This window comes from Muscardinus avellanarius (assembly GCF_963383645.1).
Source record: "Muscardinus avellanarius genome assembly, chromosome: 2".
NCBI classification, from domain to species: Eukaryota; Metazoa; Chordata; class Mammalia; order Rodentia; family Gliridae; genus Muscardinus; species Muscardinus avellanarius.
In genome coordinates this window covers 73,974,839-73,992,169 of record NC_137787.1, presented here as the reverse complement: position 1 = coordinate 73,992,169, position 17,331 = coordinate 73,974,839, and the positions used below count along the sequence as shown (strand labels likewise).

At 34.1% G+C, this 17,331-nt stretch overlaps 1 protein-coding gene across 7 annotated transcripts in view; it reads left to right on the top strand.

Annotated features, from left to right (window-relative positions):
- SLC4A10 (solute carrier family 4 member 10) overlaps window positions 1–17,331 on the top strand; it is a gene marked incomplete at both ends in the record, with an annotated part of 320,758 nt that overhangs the window by 99,844 nt on the left and 203,583 nt on the right. For 3 of the 7 annotated variants that reach the window (XM_080689852.1, XM_080689855.1, XM_080689851.1), the window contains one exon: window positions 5,634–5,714. The exons of the other annotated variants lie outside the window; for them this stretch is intronic. In XM_080689852.1, coding sequence (XP_080545978.1) covers window positions 5,634–5,714 — 81 coding nt within the window. Of the gene's footprint in view, window positions 1–5,633; window positions 5,715–17,331 lie in introns of those variants that run through there. 7 annotated transcript variants of the gene reach the window in all.

The following is a 17,331-nucleotide window of genomic DNA, read 5'->3' as shown; positions in this document are numbered from 1 at the left end:
GATAGTCTAAAAGAAGTAGATTTTAATATTTCCCTGAAACTTGATCAGAAATATAAGTAAAACATTTCATATACTGAAATTTAAGACATAATTTTTAGTGGAAAGAGAAAACACATGAGGAACATGGGTATTTGCTCATCTATTAAAATACTTTTCAGAAGTTAGTTTCAATTTTTATAGGAAAAACATGAGGTCTTAGGTAAATATTTATGACATCAATCATATTGATTTTCATGTTTTAGAAATTAAACATATATTGTTCTTTCAGTGTATATTTTACATGGTTGAGAATATATCCAATGAATATATTGAGACTTAGTTTCCCATTTAATATTTTTGTATATTTCCCTTTATTGAAAGTTTTTAAATGTATTTTTATTGGTAATAGTATCCATTGGTTACATGGCATTGCACTTCTGATGTACTATAATTTTGTTATTGTTTTTGTATTTTCTCTTATGATTTATATTGGGGAAAACTTTTAAACTAAAAGACAAGATTTCTGAATTCTGCCCTTGGCTCTGCTACTTACTAACCGTGGGCAACTCACTACTTAATTTCTCTAAATTCTAGATATCTCATGTATAAAAAATGAGAGCATTGGATAATATGGCTACTGAGGGATGAACAGTCAAGAGCTAAACATGCAATAATTATAAAACTTCTCTTTTTAAGATGTAGATTCTTTACTATTTGGGATATTATAATGTTCATCAAATCAATAAATAGTCACCCTCTATTTGTTCTTTGCATCCTGCTGAGGTTTAAATTTTATATTGAGCCCCAAGTACATATATAGAAACTCCAATCACAAATATGGTGGCTCATCTATTTAGTGGCTCTGTCCTCAATATTGAAATTAGTACACTTGTAATAATTGAGGCCCACCAAGAGTCATATTATCCTTTTTACTGCCACAAAAATTTTTTTTTGTGGTACTGGGGCTCCTGGAAGCCCTTATACCACCGTGATACATTCCCAGACCTATTTTTATATTTTTATTTGGAAACAGGGTCTCTTAAACGCGGCTGGCTATGAACCTGCGTGATCCTCCTGTCTCTGCCTCCCAAGCACGGGGATTATAAGCATGCTCCACCATGCCTGGCACTGCCACACAATTTTATAGTGGGAGGGAAACCCTCAACAATCCTCAAATCTGTAGGCATTCTTGACTTTAGATTTCCCAGCAGCTAGAACAATGATAAATAAATTTCTGTTGTTTATAAGCTACCCAGTCTATGGTATTTTGTTATATCAGCCCAAATGGATGAAGACACATCCTTTTGACTCTCCATTCAGTGTAAGGAGATGCCCCTGCAAGATTTTGGTTCTTCTTCATCCTTTGCATCAATCATTTGTTAGAATTCTTAGGAGAAGTGTAGTGGCATCCAGCTTTACTGCTCATACTCTCTGGTCAGAGTAGCATATTGTATGAATACATAATTTTTAACAGAGCAATAGTTATCTAACAGGTTTCTTACAGTTTTAATTGGTGAGTTGTATGGAATTACTATTAAATTAATCTAGTAATGGAATATAAATAAATACTTTTTGGTTAAGAAAGATTTAATCAACTAGACAATAGATTGTCTATGCACTCTAGGTTTGGTGTTTTTATTGCACATATCAATTAGGTGTATTGGTAACAAAACACTGAGGAAAATTATATAATATATACTAAGTAATATCAAGAGGATGTTAAAACTATACACTAGCTAATATCAAGAAGATGACAAAACCAAAGCTTGTATTCATGCTCTGACAAAATATCTGGGAAGGTTCAGTTTTTTCATTTTCCACTTATTTATTCACTTAATAACTTTGTTCAAGGTATGCACATTAGAGAGGACACAGAAAGAATGTATACCAAATATGTCCCCTCATGAATTTTCAGCTACTTTATAAAAAGGAAACATATGCAAATAAAATGGAGAAAGAATAAAACCCAGAGCATATTATAAAAAGATGTTGATTGTAAAATGAGATCCACAATTAATATAGGAGATTAGAAATCAAGCCTGATGTTTTTTTCCCTCATTTCTCACATCAGCACTCAAATTCTATTTTTGTTTATCAAGACGTGGATCCAGAATCTGTTTGTGTGTCTCCATGCCCACTGCCACCTCTGGTTCAAGTCCTCATCATTCCCTGATCAAAATGATGGAATATGCTGGGCATGTTGGTGCATGCTTGTAATTCCAGTACTTGGGAGATTGAGACAGGAGGATCACAGGTTCGAGGACAGCCTCAGCTAATTAGTGAGGCCCTTTGTAACTTAGTGAGAGCCTGTTTCAAAATAAAGAATGAAAAATAGGGCTGGAGGTGTAGCTCAGGGGTAGAACGCCCTTGGGTTCAATCCCAGTACCACCACCACAAAAAATAAGATGCAGTATATGTTGAACTTGTTCCTCTAGTTTTGTTTCATTCAATTGATTGGCCACAGTGTAGCCTTGATAATCTAAAATTACAAAACTGATTTTGTTGGTGGCTTCTCATTTCCTTGAGACTCCAGCTCAAACTCTCAGTGGCCCCCTAGGTTTCCTATGACTGGTGTCCTTAGCTTCTTCTCTCTCTTATCTGTTCACATAATTTCTGGTGTAGCCATGTTGTATTTATCACTTCTTGAGTGTGACTTGCTCAAAGTCTTCTCAGTATTGACTTCCCTGGAGGGATCCTTTCTGATCCCAGGTTAGGATAGGATGCCTTGTTATCACTCTCATATCTTGATTTTATTCTTTTATTATAATAAAACACACTTTTTTGTGAAGGCAAGTTTTATGATATTTGTCAAGGAGTCCCTAGCACCTATACAGTCAGTATCTGACATGTGGAAGATAGTCAATGCTTTCTATGCAAAAGAATGAGTATAGGAAGAGAAATGTAGCTTCAGAAGGCCTAATGGAGAAGATAGGTCTTAAAAGATGAATGGCTATTTTCATCACAATATGATGGTATTGTGCAGATAAACTATATTGGCCTATCTGTGATTTTTCATCCAGATGTGTCATGTTTACATATAACCAAGATAGCAAGTCCTGTGAACTGAACTAGTGTAGTTCGATGCAGTACTTTATTTATTTTTGTGGTCCTGGGGATGGAGCCCAGGGGCCTTCTCTCTCCAGGCTACACCCCCCACATATTTTATATTTTATTTTGAAACAGGGTCTCACTAAGTTGCCAAGAGCCTCACTAAGTAGCTGAGGCCGGCTTTGAACCTGTGCAACCCTCCTGTCTCAGCCTTCCAAGTATTGGGATTACAAGTGTGCGTCACCACGCCTGACTTGATGCAGTACTTTAAAATAATAGAGTCAAGCTGGGTGTGGTGGCCCATGCTTGTAATCCTCGTGCTTGGGAGGTGGAGACAGGAGGATCGCGCAGGTTCAGAGCCAGCCTCACTGGCTTAAGAGACCCTGTTTCCATATAAAAAAAAAAAAAGTTAAAAATTAGGTCTGGGAGTGTATCCCGTGGGAGTGTATCCCAGAGGTAGAAGGGCTTCCAGGAACCCCAGTACCACCAAAAACAAAACAACACAAAACAAAAAAAACCCAATGGAGTGAATCAGGCTAGTAAAGAAGCCCAATTTTCTTTGTTTTAGTTCAATTTTATTTCTTTATTTAAAAGGTCATTTTTAAAAGATACTTTTATTGGTGCATTGTAGTTTCACATCACAATATAGTTCAGAGTGATAGTGACATACATGCACACAGCACTTGGTGAGCCTTCCCCTGGCTCCTCCCTTCTCTCTTCCTTCCCCATACAAGATATTGAGCTTGGCGTTGAAGAAGCCAAACTTTTTTAATACTCACTGTAACTAGCTTGTTTGATAGTACATACAATGTTCATCAAATGTGAGTGGGAGAAGGAAAATTATACTGATTTATTATTATTATTATTATTATTTTTTTGTGGTAGTGGGGTTCCTGGTAGCCCTTCTACCTCCGGGCTACACTCCCAGACCTATTTTATATTTTAAAATTTGGAAACAGGGTCTCTTAAGCCAGCGAGGTTGGCTCCAAACCAGCGTGATCCTCCTGCCTCCGCCTCCCAAGCACAGGGATTACAAGCCTACGCCACCACGCCTGGCATACTGATTTATTATTAGTCTACATTTATCTAAAACATTTTTTGTATACCATTTTACCTGTCTTCAAATTTTAATTAGTCTATTCCATAGGTATATAAATTAAAAACCCCACATGCTCTTGGTTTTGTTTATAGTTATTGAAGATATATATATATATATATATATATATATATATATATATATACACACACATACATATTATATATAATATAATTTGAGGGCCGATTTAGGCTAAGATACTGTATTTTGGGTCCTCATTTTGAATATATTTATATTGAGTCTTAGTTTTCTTATGTTTTCTTTATTTCTAAAATACAACTTTTTGTCATATGGTAAAGAGAAAGTATTTCCAATTTAATATCAGAAGATATTGGTTCTTTAGTATCAGACTACCAATCTTAAAATTTCTTGAATCTTCCATGTTATGTGAAAGAAAGTATTGCACTGGGTGTGGTGATGCATGCTTGTAATACTAGTTCTTGGGAGGCTGAGACAGGAGGATTACAGTTCAAGACCAGCCTCAGCAACTCAGTAGGACTCTCAGTAATTTAGCAAGACGCTGTTTTAAAGAAAAAAAATAAAACAAGACTGGTTGTGGGGGTGTAGCTCAGATGTTCAATCCTCAGAAACACACACACACACACACACACACACACACACACACACACACCATTACTAGAATCTTAATAAAAAGAATACAGTGATAATTCTTAATAAAATGTCAGGAACTTTTACCTAGGTTTTGTTCTTCCAAGTCATCTTGGATTTGATAATAACATGTTATCTTTTACATATTAAACTCTTCAAAAAAGATTTAAATAAAAGCATCATAAGTATTTTTATTTGGAGCATGTTGATCTGAAGATCTTGAAATAAAATGAGGTTCCCAATATTTAAAAACAAACAAACAAGCATGCAACTACTTATTATTCTGCATAATTATTAGAGAGTGTCAGAATATAAAGTCTTCATTTTGAGGCACTCTTTGTTTTGATGGCTTGGATGAGTGATGATATACATGGTTTGGAGGGAAGTTTCCTTTAAAAGGGAATACAGTTTTGCTTGTTAAATCATTACACTAAAGCTTAGTCATGTATGGAGAGAGCTGCCTAATAATTAAGAATTGACATTTTAACATGGTATTTGCAACAGACATATTGGGTACTTAATTAAACAGAGCATTACTTATTTTGAAAGGACTGATGAAAAGAATCCAACTCCTTGGCAAGTGAACTCTGTATAGTAGCAGCCGTGGGAAACAAGGATGTGGCTGATCCTCCGTTTGGATGATGCAGAATTGCTCTAAGCAGTAAGCTGACTGTTTTCAGACAGCATTAGCAGCATCAGCAAATACAACTCTGTCAGCTCCTTTGAGTGCAGGGTGTTTGTAACGGCACAGGGGAGAAGATAAACAGTACATGTGATTTGATATCTTGATGATGGCTTAAACAGATACTGAAGGACAGATCTGCTGTTTGATATTTTCTTCACTAGCCCTGAAGATGCTGAGGGATAGAGATGGCTGTGATTATCTTTTGTAAGACAGGAAATGCAATCTTTAGGGGTTTCTGGAAATAGAAAGGTCATGCAGTCTGGAACCTGTGAGCCTTTTCAATCTCTAAGTCATCAGGTATGACCTTGTGAATTATGATGATACTATTAGATTGTAAGGTTATTGTTTTTCTGGTTCTTAGTCATGTTAACATGGTTGTTTACTATCAGGTTTTTCTTTTGGATATTTGCAAAAAGCAATTTTTGTAGTAATGGACAGCAACTAAGCAATATGGATTTTAGAAATTGTATGTGTATGCATGTGAAAGAGACAGTTTGTGTTTACTTTAGTCTTTTGGGGGAGAATGGGGAGTAAAGGAAGAGATTCTTTGCATGATTCAAAACAAAGCTTGGAGCTCTTGAGATTTTTTCCAGATTAAGCCTAATTGGAGCCAAACTGTATCTTTTGCTTCAAGTGATAAAAATAGCCTACATTAATTAAACTAATAAGAATACATCATAGCAGCTGGTTATATGCAATGATATAGTACAAAATTTTTGTTATCTGGAATTTCTTAGGCACAGAAATAAATGGTGCTAGCATTGTAGCACCACACAGCAATAAAAGTTCGGCGAGTAGAATCAGGCTCATCAGCATCTGGACTATAAACTAATTTCCTGTTATTGATGTTGCAATATCTGAAATGTTTTAAAAGACATAGGTTTCAATCATTTCTCAGATCTATGGAAGTACTCTTATTCTTGGTGCTCCTAATGTAGATCTCTGCTAAAGCATTACTTACAGCTGAAGGCATGCTATAAATCTGTGTAAAAAGAAAGCGTGTAACCTTTAAGCTTGTTGAAGCATTTTTGACCCAAAGATATTCAAGATTTGCTTTCATTTTCAAACTCAAAAGACTTGGACTTTATTAAACATGTTAGTTACAAAGAGAAGAGAATCCTCACAAAGGATTTGTATATATATTTTGTCTGCTGTTTATCTTAGCCTATCAAGTTATAATGTATTTAACTTTGGTTTGCTATAGCTTGCCCTCAGAATTATATTCTTGAGTAAGAAACTACCTGTGTTTGACATTCAGGTTTTGAAATAACTACATTTTATGTGTTTTAAAATATTAGATGTGTTTCTGCCTAATGTTAGAGAACTTATCAGGTGTGCCATGTTCAATGATCAAAAAAAAAAAAGGATAAAGATTGTAGCATTTCTCAGCAGAAAGATGGCATTGCCTTTATGATTCTGTGGCATGATTATTATTTAATGCCTCATCAAGGTGAATGACGTAGTATTACTCATGGATGTATTTCAAAGTCTGAAACAGTGAATTGATTCAGTTAAGGGCTACATTTCTCCTTTTTAATTAAAAACACATTGAAAAAATTCTACCTACTGATATTGGCTATAATTTATATGTTATCCAGGCTACTTAGCCAGCTTATAGTCTTATTAGTAGGGAAGATTGCCATATTCTTAAGCTTGATTAATTTTGGAATGATTTGAATATACCTTTTAGTTGCTACAAAACCTGTTTAATCTGTTAGAATTTATTTCCAGTATTTGCATGTATTAGTCACTATGAGTACATTCCGTTTCTTGGCATGGCCTCGGGATTCCTCTAGGCATTGGTTTCACAGTATTCTGCTTTTTTCCCCCCACTATATTTATGACCTTTCAAAAGAACCAAACCATAAAGATTTTTGGCTGCTTTCCTTTAGTGGCACTTAAAAGAGGATATCTCAATAATTTTGTAAGATGAAAAAATTTACTGTCTTAGAATTGTCATTTCTTTTACAAGTCAGAGAGAAATTTTTCTCTGTTACTATGTCAAAATACATTACAGTAAAAACTAAAGACTGGCCAGAATGTAGCAGACATTTCTATATAATGCCAACCTTTTTTTCCTGTGCAGCAAGATGATCTTGACCTTTTGAATGGTGAAAGTGGATTGTAAACCTGCCTAGTAATGTAATGCTTGGCCCTTGTCTTTTCATAAATGTTGCCTATGTCAGTACTATTTTATACATGCATTCCATTGTACTTTATGAAAGTTTCTAAAGATAAGTTGTTTTATAAGTAATTGTTTAGATAACTTAAACTTAACAAACATTATGAGAAAGCTGATCAGTGGCATGTACTATATTTGGTGTTGGAGATACCAAAAAGTCATTTTTTGTTTTCAAGGAGACTGTGAAGAAATATATATAATAACTTTTGCTCACATTTTAATTGACTTCAAAGGTGATTTGCTACAACCAGTTTAATCTAATCTATAAACTGATAAGACTATAGTCACTCTGAATACAAACTGACAAGTATGGCGGATGGAACATATAAAGCTATTTTACTAATACATAGTTTATAATTTCCTGGTGTAGTAAATTATACATACTAATAGAATTTAATGAAGTTGTCAATAAAATTATAGAGTATGTGATTGTACAGTTTGATCGAAACTTATTTCTCTAATACCAAGAAATTTATGTGTGTGTGGGAGAGGGAAAGAGTTCTATGTAATTCATTCTTGGATTCATGAGTTTGTAGATAAGGTTAAAACTAGTTGAACCATACCACCTTTGAAGTCAATTCAAAATGTGAGCCAAGTTTATTATATACATTTTCTCCCAGTTTCTGTGAAACAAAAAAACAATTTTTCTATATTTCTCAAAACACCAAATATAGTATAATGAAATTGGTCAACCTTCTCATAATGCTTGTTTAATTGAATGAGTAATTAAATAAATAGGGGTATTATGGGAAAGAATTTTGGCTGCTATGGATTACATTTTTGGGAAAAAAGTGTAGTAAGTATGGGAGATCTAGTGCTAACTAGGCTATTTGGAAGTCCTTTGAATAAAATGGATCCAGGAGTATGTTTCATATTGAAATTTTTTTTTTTTTTTTTTTTTTTTTGCGGGTCTGGGGATGGAAACCAGGGCCATTTGACCTCTGAGCTACACCCCCTGTCCTATTTTTTATTCTTTATTTTGAAACAGGATCTCACTAAATTGCTGAGGGCCTCACTAAGTATCTGAGGCTGTCAGCAAACCATGATCCTCCAGTCTCAGCCTCCTGAATGCTGAGACTACAATCGTGTGCCACCATGCCCATTTCATATTGAAAATTCTATGATTGATCATATGATGAAAAGTGTTGGAGGTAAGGTCACTTTAGGCTGTGAGAAAAGGAACTGGGAGGGAATAGCATGGAAATAGATCTTAGCTGCTGGCTGTGGATGGTTGGTCATTATGCTTCTCTTTTATGTTAGTATGCCTCCTGAAGGGGAAAAAAAAAAAAAAAAAAAACAGATGAAAAATCCTCATGGCCCCAGAATCTCAAACCTGAAATGTTTCCTAGTAGAGGCTCTAACTTGGCCTATCTCCTTCCTTCCTTCCCTTTCCTTTCCTTTCCTTTTTTTTGTGGTACTGGGGTTCCTGGAAGCCCTTCTACCTCTGGGTTACACTCCCAGACCTATTTTTATATTTTTATTTGGAAACAGGGTCTCTTAAGCCAGCACGGCTGGCTTCGAACCTGTGAGATCCTCCTGTCTCTGCCTCCCAAGTGCTGGGATTACAAGCGTGCGCCACCACGCCCGGCCAACTTGCCTATTTTCTCCTGTCTCATAATAGATTTGATTTGCAGGTTCTTCTGGTTTGTTACAATCAGTTGCAGCCAGAAGCTGTACAGCATGGTAGTTAGCAATCCAGGCTGCCATTTTTTTTTGGTTTAAATTGTTGCTATCCTATTTACTAACTATATGATTTTTAGCCTCTTTCCTCATTTGTAATATTGGCATGGTAGCCATACCTACCAAAAGAGTTGTTGTGAAGATTAAGTGAGTTAGTGTATATAAATTATGGTAATAGAATGTGAAATAGAGCAAAGCAAACATTATTCTCACCATTATTTGTTGACAAGAGTTTTTATATATTTTAAGAGCCAGCAGGGGTGGATGGCAGACCTTTGTAACAGTAATCAGTCATTCTTTCGTTCTCTGGGCCTTTCTTACTTCCGAAAATAAGAAATTTGGCCAAAAAAATTCTATCCTGAAATAAAAGTGGAAAGAGAACATCCAAGCATGCTAACATGCACTGACAATAAGAATTGTGAATTGATGAAAACTTAAAATTTGAAATATTTTGTGACTGCTTACTAGGCTGCCATAAATTCAATGCCCCCCTTTTCTAAGGTTTTACTTTTTATGGTTTCAGTTTAGTCAACTGCATCTCGAAAATATTAAGTGGAAATTTCCAGAAATAATTCATAGGTACTAGTACTAGTCTGTAATTATTAGTGTATATTGTCATGATTGTTCTATTTTATTATTGTTGGTCATTATTATTTATCTTTTACTGTGCCACATTTATAAGTAAGCTTCCTAACAGGAATGGATACATAAGGAAAGACAGTACTTATGGGGTTTGGTACTGGCTGCTGTTGAGGCGTCCACTGGGGTTCTTGGGATATATCTGCCAGGGTAAAGGATGGCTACTGTACTAGGTTTCTATGTGTGTAGATCTTTTGCTTTACTATATTATACTATTTCATTAATAACAGAAAGATTACTATATCTTTGGGAAAATACAACAGCAACTTTAGATGTTTCTTGGTTACATTTTAAGATAAAAAATTAAGAGGTAAAAAGCAAGACTTACATAAAATAGTAGGGATGAGTTTACCTAACTTAGATTTTATAATCTGAGTTATTTTCCTTTTTCTTGCTTGCTTGCTTTTTAATTTTTTTTCTTTTGTTACTGGGGATTCAATCCAGAGGCACTTTAATCCATGCTACACTCCAAGCCCTTTTTATTTTATTTTGAAACAGGCTCTCCCTAAGTTGCTGAGGCCGTCCTCAAACCTGTGATCCTCTTGTCTCAAACTCCCAAGTACTGGGATTAATGGGCATGAGCCACCATACCTGGCTTCTGTTATTTCCAGAGTTATCAAAGATGTTTGGGACAAAATATTCACTGACAATAAAACATAGGTTTTAGTAATTTTGTTTACTAGTGAGAATTTTTTATTCTGGATGAAAGACTTAAAAATATGTCTATATATATTGCCTTATGAAATATATATATATATTCTATATAGTATATATACACTATATATAGTATATATACACTATATATAGTGCTTTATGAAATATGTTATAGTGCTTTATATATAAATAGAATAATCAAAGTTCCTATTTGTTAGAACATACTATTTGGAATTTCTGGTAATTATTTAATGTAAAATATCTATCTGCTTATAATTTGTCAATAAACTAAGTACAAGTAAGTAATTTGATATTTGAATGGAATTTAAGTGCTTAAATATTATTTTTATAATATCTCTGAATTTCACTTTTCTTCTCCCAAACAATTTCCTTAGAGGTATAGTTATTTCCTCCAAATTGATACAAGGCCAATTCAACTTCAGGATAATGCAATTTGTTAAAATAAACAAGCATATAAAATCCTACAATGTTATATTAAGACAGTCCTGGCAAAGATATAATGGCCAAAGGTCCCCACCTTCAGTAGGTCTTACATAGAGAGTCATACTTCTAAATGCAAGTAATTATGACAGAATATGGAAAGAAATGAGTGCCATAAAGATTCAAAGAAGATAAAATGAGTATATATAAAGTATATATATATATATATATATATATATATATATATAATTTTTTTTCTTTTTCCTGATAGAGTGCGGTGGACAGAATACTTCAAGCTGGGTGAGGAGATTTTGTTGAGGAGTTAGAGAAGTATGGAAAGGTAGATATTGAAGACTGGTCCAGAGAGAGGAGAAAACATATTGAAGAGAGAGAGGGGAGTAGAAAGCAAATGATATACTTGAGTAGTACATAATAGTCCACTTTTGCTATAGTCCAGTAGGTCATCCAGACTCACTGGAAAAGTTAGTTGGGACTAGATAGTGTAGAGTCTTGAACATTAGACTATGATTTCCAAGCTCAGAACTTTTCTTTGCTGATCTGCTTAATCCTGGGGGAAAATAAAATAAAAAACAAAAGAGCAGTTTCTATATCGTGAAGTGATTTTCAGAGCTCTAACCCTCTTGAGACTTTGAAAATGAAATTAAATTCCTGAGTAGATTTAGTAGTTAGTAGACAAGGTAGGGGGTAGAAACAAAATGAAGGATTTTAATAAAATTCTCTATCAAAATTGCACGTGAGAGCATTTCTCAGTCTATCCACAAGAACTCAAAAGTCCTAGATTTCAGATCCCAAGAGACCTCCTGCCTGTCCCTGATGTAAACTCTGCTTTATTGGTAGGTAATCTGATTTAGCTTTGGCTTTGTTTTTGACATTTCCTAGACCAAGGACAATTTTGTGAGATCATTTTAATACAATGAATGTTCAAGTCACTATGGTGAATATTTGGATAAAAAGGACCTTGCCTTAGAGAAAATTGGAAATAGAAATTGCCCTTTCTAATCATGGAAGCCACTGGAAATTTTATTAGCTTTGCTCTTTATTCATTTAGGAGTGATAAAGTAAACTGTCATTGTTAATATTTTTTAATATCACCTTTGAATCTGGTATTCCACACACCGGAGGTCTTTCAGCACAAAGATAATAAAAACGCAAGTAAAATCCAAGAGCAGATTTCCTTTACACCTGGCAGCTGGGATGTGACTTTTAGTATTAGAATCAAGAAAGTATCATCTGTATATGGTAATTGTGAAAAAATTAGAATCTAATTTATTTAAAGTATATCAGAAGTAAAGTTGCTAGAATTCCTCAAGTGAGAGTATAAACGAGACATGGAGTTTTTTGACTCTGCGTTTAGACAATAGCAAACATATATAATTTAGAATATTGTTTCTTCCTGTAGAGTTTTGCATTATTTGGAAATCCTATTTTCTTGAAGTTCTTGAGAGTTGTTCTTATTAATTATTGTGACTTCACATTGCTTGGGAAAGAGCCATGTATGTGGTAGGGGTTTAGCATATTTTTAGTTTATTTTTGATTTACAATCATAATCCCGATATTGAAAAATGTGCCACATATATAAACATACACCAAAATTCCCCCCCATTGCATTGTTTTTTTTTTTTAGTTCATTTGAATCCCTTAAGAATATGTGGAGTGTTTTGTATAGTATGATGGATAGCATAGTAGTTAAGTCAGTTTCTAGAGCTATACTTAGTTGTGTTTATCCCATATCTTCCACTTTATTGATAGTTTTTTTTATCTTAAGAAAGTTGATTATTCTCTCTTTTCCTCAGTGTTATCATCTGTAAATTGGAGATACTAATACAGTAATCTCCATAGTTGTAATGAGAATCAAATAAGCTAATATTTGAAATAGTGCTTCAAACATTACCTAAGAAAAAGAAATTATAGATGAGCAAATAAAGTGACCTAACAGGGGGATGGGGAAGGGAAGAGGGAAATTCCCTAATGTAGATAATGTATATTCACAAACATATCAAATATCAAAGTCAAGCACTAAGCCAAACATGAGAAGGAGAGAGGGGGGAATGGGAAGGGAGTTGGGGAAGGGCTAAATTTGTGATGTGTGCATGTATGCCCCTACTGTCTACCCTATTAAGATGTATGACTACAATGCACCAATAAAAAAAATTGCCTAAGATGCTCAATACGATGCCCAGCTTAATAACTGTTAGCTATTATTATTATTATCCACTTTGAACTAGGTAAAGTTGAGAAAATTATAATTATATTGTATATATATACATACATATATTTAAAACACACTATGCAACTTATTTTGTATATGTCATATATCTTACTTTAGGTATATATATATAATATATTAAAAAGAAATTATATAATTTGCCTAAGACTAAAATTGCCAGAAAATAATAGAATGATGTAGGATTCCAATCAGGAAGTCTAGCTCTAGAGATGTTTTTCTTTATCACTGTGTTATATTGCTTCAAGTCCTATACTTCTGAATTACATACCCATGTATAAGTTATAATATTCTAAATGCCACACTAAGTCTTCAAGGTAAACTAAAACTACCATGGATGACTTCCTGGAAGAAGTGTGACTTGATTTCATTGCATTTCTTTCTGGTTCCCCTTCCACTGCAAATAATATTTGTAAAGTCATTAGCATACTTTTTGCCACCAGTGCTTAATAAGTTGTAGTTATTACTTATTATCTTAATTTTTCTGCTCAATTAGTGCTACTTACTGTTTGAAAAACACAAATCAAAGCCATACTCGTGCAGCTAAGTGTTTCTGGGGAAATTTCTTAATCTCTGTGTCTCAGATACTCATCTTTTTTTGAGAATTTTTAATGAGATAATGTATATTCTACATCACCTAGCAGTGTGGCTGGCTCATGGTAAACCTAGACAGTGAATGTTAGTTATTATTACTGCAATTACATGCAACACTGACAAAAGTCAGACAGCTAATAATAACAGAGTCAGAAATATCCAGTGCTTTGACCACTCAGCTATCAAAAAACAAAAATTTTTATGCCAATTCTAGCTTTCCTGTTGGCTTGGGTATATGTTAATTTCTCCATGCAAATTACAGTTAAAGTACAGTAATAGTTTTCTCAAAAGGGTGGTATAATTATTTGAGATATCTAAAGAAAAATAAGCTCATCAAATTAAAAATAGTGGGAATTTATATCTCTTGAGATACTCATACCACTATGCTTTTGTACAAACTGTGCCATCTTTCTGGAATCCCCTTAATCATTCTGATAATCTTCTGTTTTTTAAGACTCAGTTTTAGCATAAATTACTAGGAGTGAGTGCTCATTTATATATCACTTAGAAGACTAAACTTACATTTAGTATAATGCTTACCATGAGTACTATTTAATGTATGTCTATTTAATGTACTATTTAATTTATGTCCCTGTAAAATATGAACTTCTAGAAGGCTAGTGTGTCTTTTAATTCAGAACATTCTCTGACACATGTTAAATAATTATAAATACTGGCTCAATAAATAGATTGTATTTTATAAATTTAGGAATACTAAAAATGCTTTAGGTCAACAAAAAGAAAATTTCTAAAGCTTACTCAGAGGTTGTTTACTGTGAATGGGAGATTAGGAAAATGTGTTAGGAATTATAATGAATAATAATAGTAGCAGAATAAATATTAGTAAGAGAATAATAATGATATGAATAAATATTATCCTGGTTGATATGTGGCTCTGAAAACAGAGTTAGAGATAAAGTAAGAACTTTGGGTAAAACTAGCAGACAGAACACACACACACACACACACACACACACACACACACACACACATCTTTTTTTTCCTCTCAAGAAATACTGAGAGAAAGTGAAGGGTATTTATTTTAACCTTTCTATCTTCCAAGACTAAAATGAGTGTTGGGGAAGAGGTAAGGGAAAATATTTTGTGAGTAGAAAAGCAGAAGGAAAATGATAAGGGTGTTGGTCTACAAAGAAAACAGAATTGTAGACAGGCAGTGGGAAATGTCGAGAACCTATCTACCTGATGCCAAAGCATCCTGAAGAGGCACCTGGAACCCGTGAAGGAGAGAATTGGTGGCTAAAGGGTATTGGTTTAAAAGTCAGACACATCTCCAGATCCTCTTCCCCCATCACCTCAAGCAGTCAGGCTAATCTCTTACCCCTACTGTAGGAGAAGACCAGAGTGTTATTTTATGGAGAGGTTTATTAAAGTCTCTTTGGACTAGGTGACCTAGGTCAGTGAAAGGCCAAAAACACTGTGTAGAAACAGCTGGTTTCAGTGAGACTTCTGTGGTCCAGAATTCTCTTCTATTTGCTGCTAGGCAGCCAGGCCTTAAACTGGATGGCAGGATATTGAATGATTTTCTTTTCCTGTATAATCTAACCAGCCTAAGAGGAAAGCCTAAAACACACTGACATCAAGGTTATCCAAAGAAATAGTCAAACAAATATCTTTATGGAATGCTCAGAATTGATGAGCTCCATCTACATACCTAGAGCTTCTAATTAGCTTTTCTAGTTTCATACTCTTAAATATGAACAGGCAGCCAAAGACTATGAGCTCTCTGGAGAAAACTATTATCAGAAAAGATAGAAGCCAAAATAAACAAAATAAACCTATTGAGAAACAGACTAGAATGGGAGAAAAAATATTTCCAAATTCTATCATAATATCCTTGGAGAAGTAAGATAATACAACTAATGAACAAAAAGAGAGTGCTGTTATGCAGGAATGTTGAGAGAAAAAAGTAGAATTCTTAGAAATTAAAAATGACAGCATAAATGGGAAATGCAACACAAAATACAGAGGATAAAGATAAGGAAATCTTAAAAGGACCAAAAAGAAGGTGGAAGACAGGACAGAAAGGATGCGCTAGATGGCACCAATGGCAATATTTGAGATAGCATTTCCAGAAAGAGAAGACAGTGAGAAGAAATAATACATAATAATTTAAAATAGTATGAGAAGAGACACACATGTATGTTGACATTTAAAGAGCTCACCAAGTGCCGTTCACAATAAATAAAAATAGACTCACACCTGGACACATCATCATTAAGTTTCAGATGACTCAGATTAAATAGATCCCAGGAACTTTCAGAAAGAGAACTGACAAACTTTGGTCAACCCTGACAAATAAAAATAGAAGACATAAAATACCAATAGTAGGAATGAAAGAGAGAGCACTACTGTGGACCCTATATAATAGTGTAAGTTAGTAAGGAAATGCTATGAAAAACTCTCTGTGCATAAGTTTGCCAACTTAAATGAGTGGACCAATTCTTTGAAAATCACATTCTACCTAAACTTACTCAAGATAAAATAAATGAAACAACTCTTTAACTATTGAATATACTGAATTCATAGCTAAAATATTTCAAAATATAAATAAACAGGCTCAGATTGTTTCACCAGAAAATTCTACAAAATAATTGATGAACAAGGCAAAGATGGGAACTCTCACCACTTTTTTTTCTAAACAGCATACTCGAAGATCTAGTGAGTTAGCTCAAAGGAAAGAAATAAAACTATCCATACTCATTATTATTTGTGTATAAAATGACAAAAAATATGTAAAACAAAATTTAAAAAACTAGTTTGTCAAAGTTTCTGGATATAAAATCAAAACAGATACCAACACACAGAAAAAGTATGCTTGTGAAGGGATAAATAAAAAGCCAGGCATGGTGGCACACCCTTTTAATTCCAGTACTTGGGAGACTGAGATAGGAAGATTGTAGGTTTACAGCCAGCTTCAGTTATGTAGTGAGATCCTCTGGAACTTAGTGAGACTCTGTTTCAAAAAAAAAAAAAATAGGGCTTAGAGTATAGCCCGGAGGTAGAATGCCCCTGGATTCAATATCCAGCACCAAAAAGAGAGAGAGATAGAAAGAGAGAGGGGGGAGAGAGAAAGGAGAAGAAGAAGAAGGAGAAGGAGAAGGGGAAGGAGAAGGAAAAGGAGAGGAGAGGGAGAAAGAAAGAAGAGATAGATAACACGAAAGAGTTTCATGGGGCAATAGAATTATACGTATCTTGATTGTGATGGTGGTTACAGGAATCTGTGCACATGTGACAAAGCTTATAGAACTATACACTAAAATAGAAAAGGCATAATTCAGGATTAAGATTTACAAGATGAAATATAATAGTAGTACATGCCAAAATAATCATGACTGTAGTTTCTTAAATAACTTGCAAAAATACAGTATACTGGATTTTCTCCAAAAGTTATAAGAATCACCTTATGATCCAGCAATCCTACTTCTGGATATAACTCAAAAAAACTGAAAAAAAGTTTT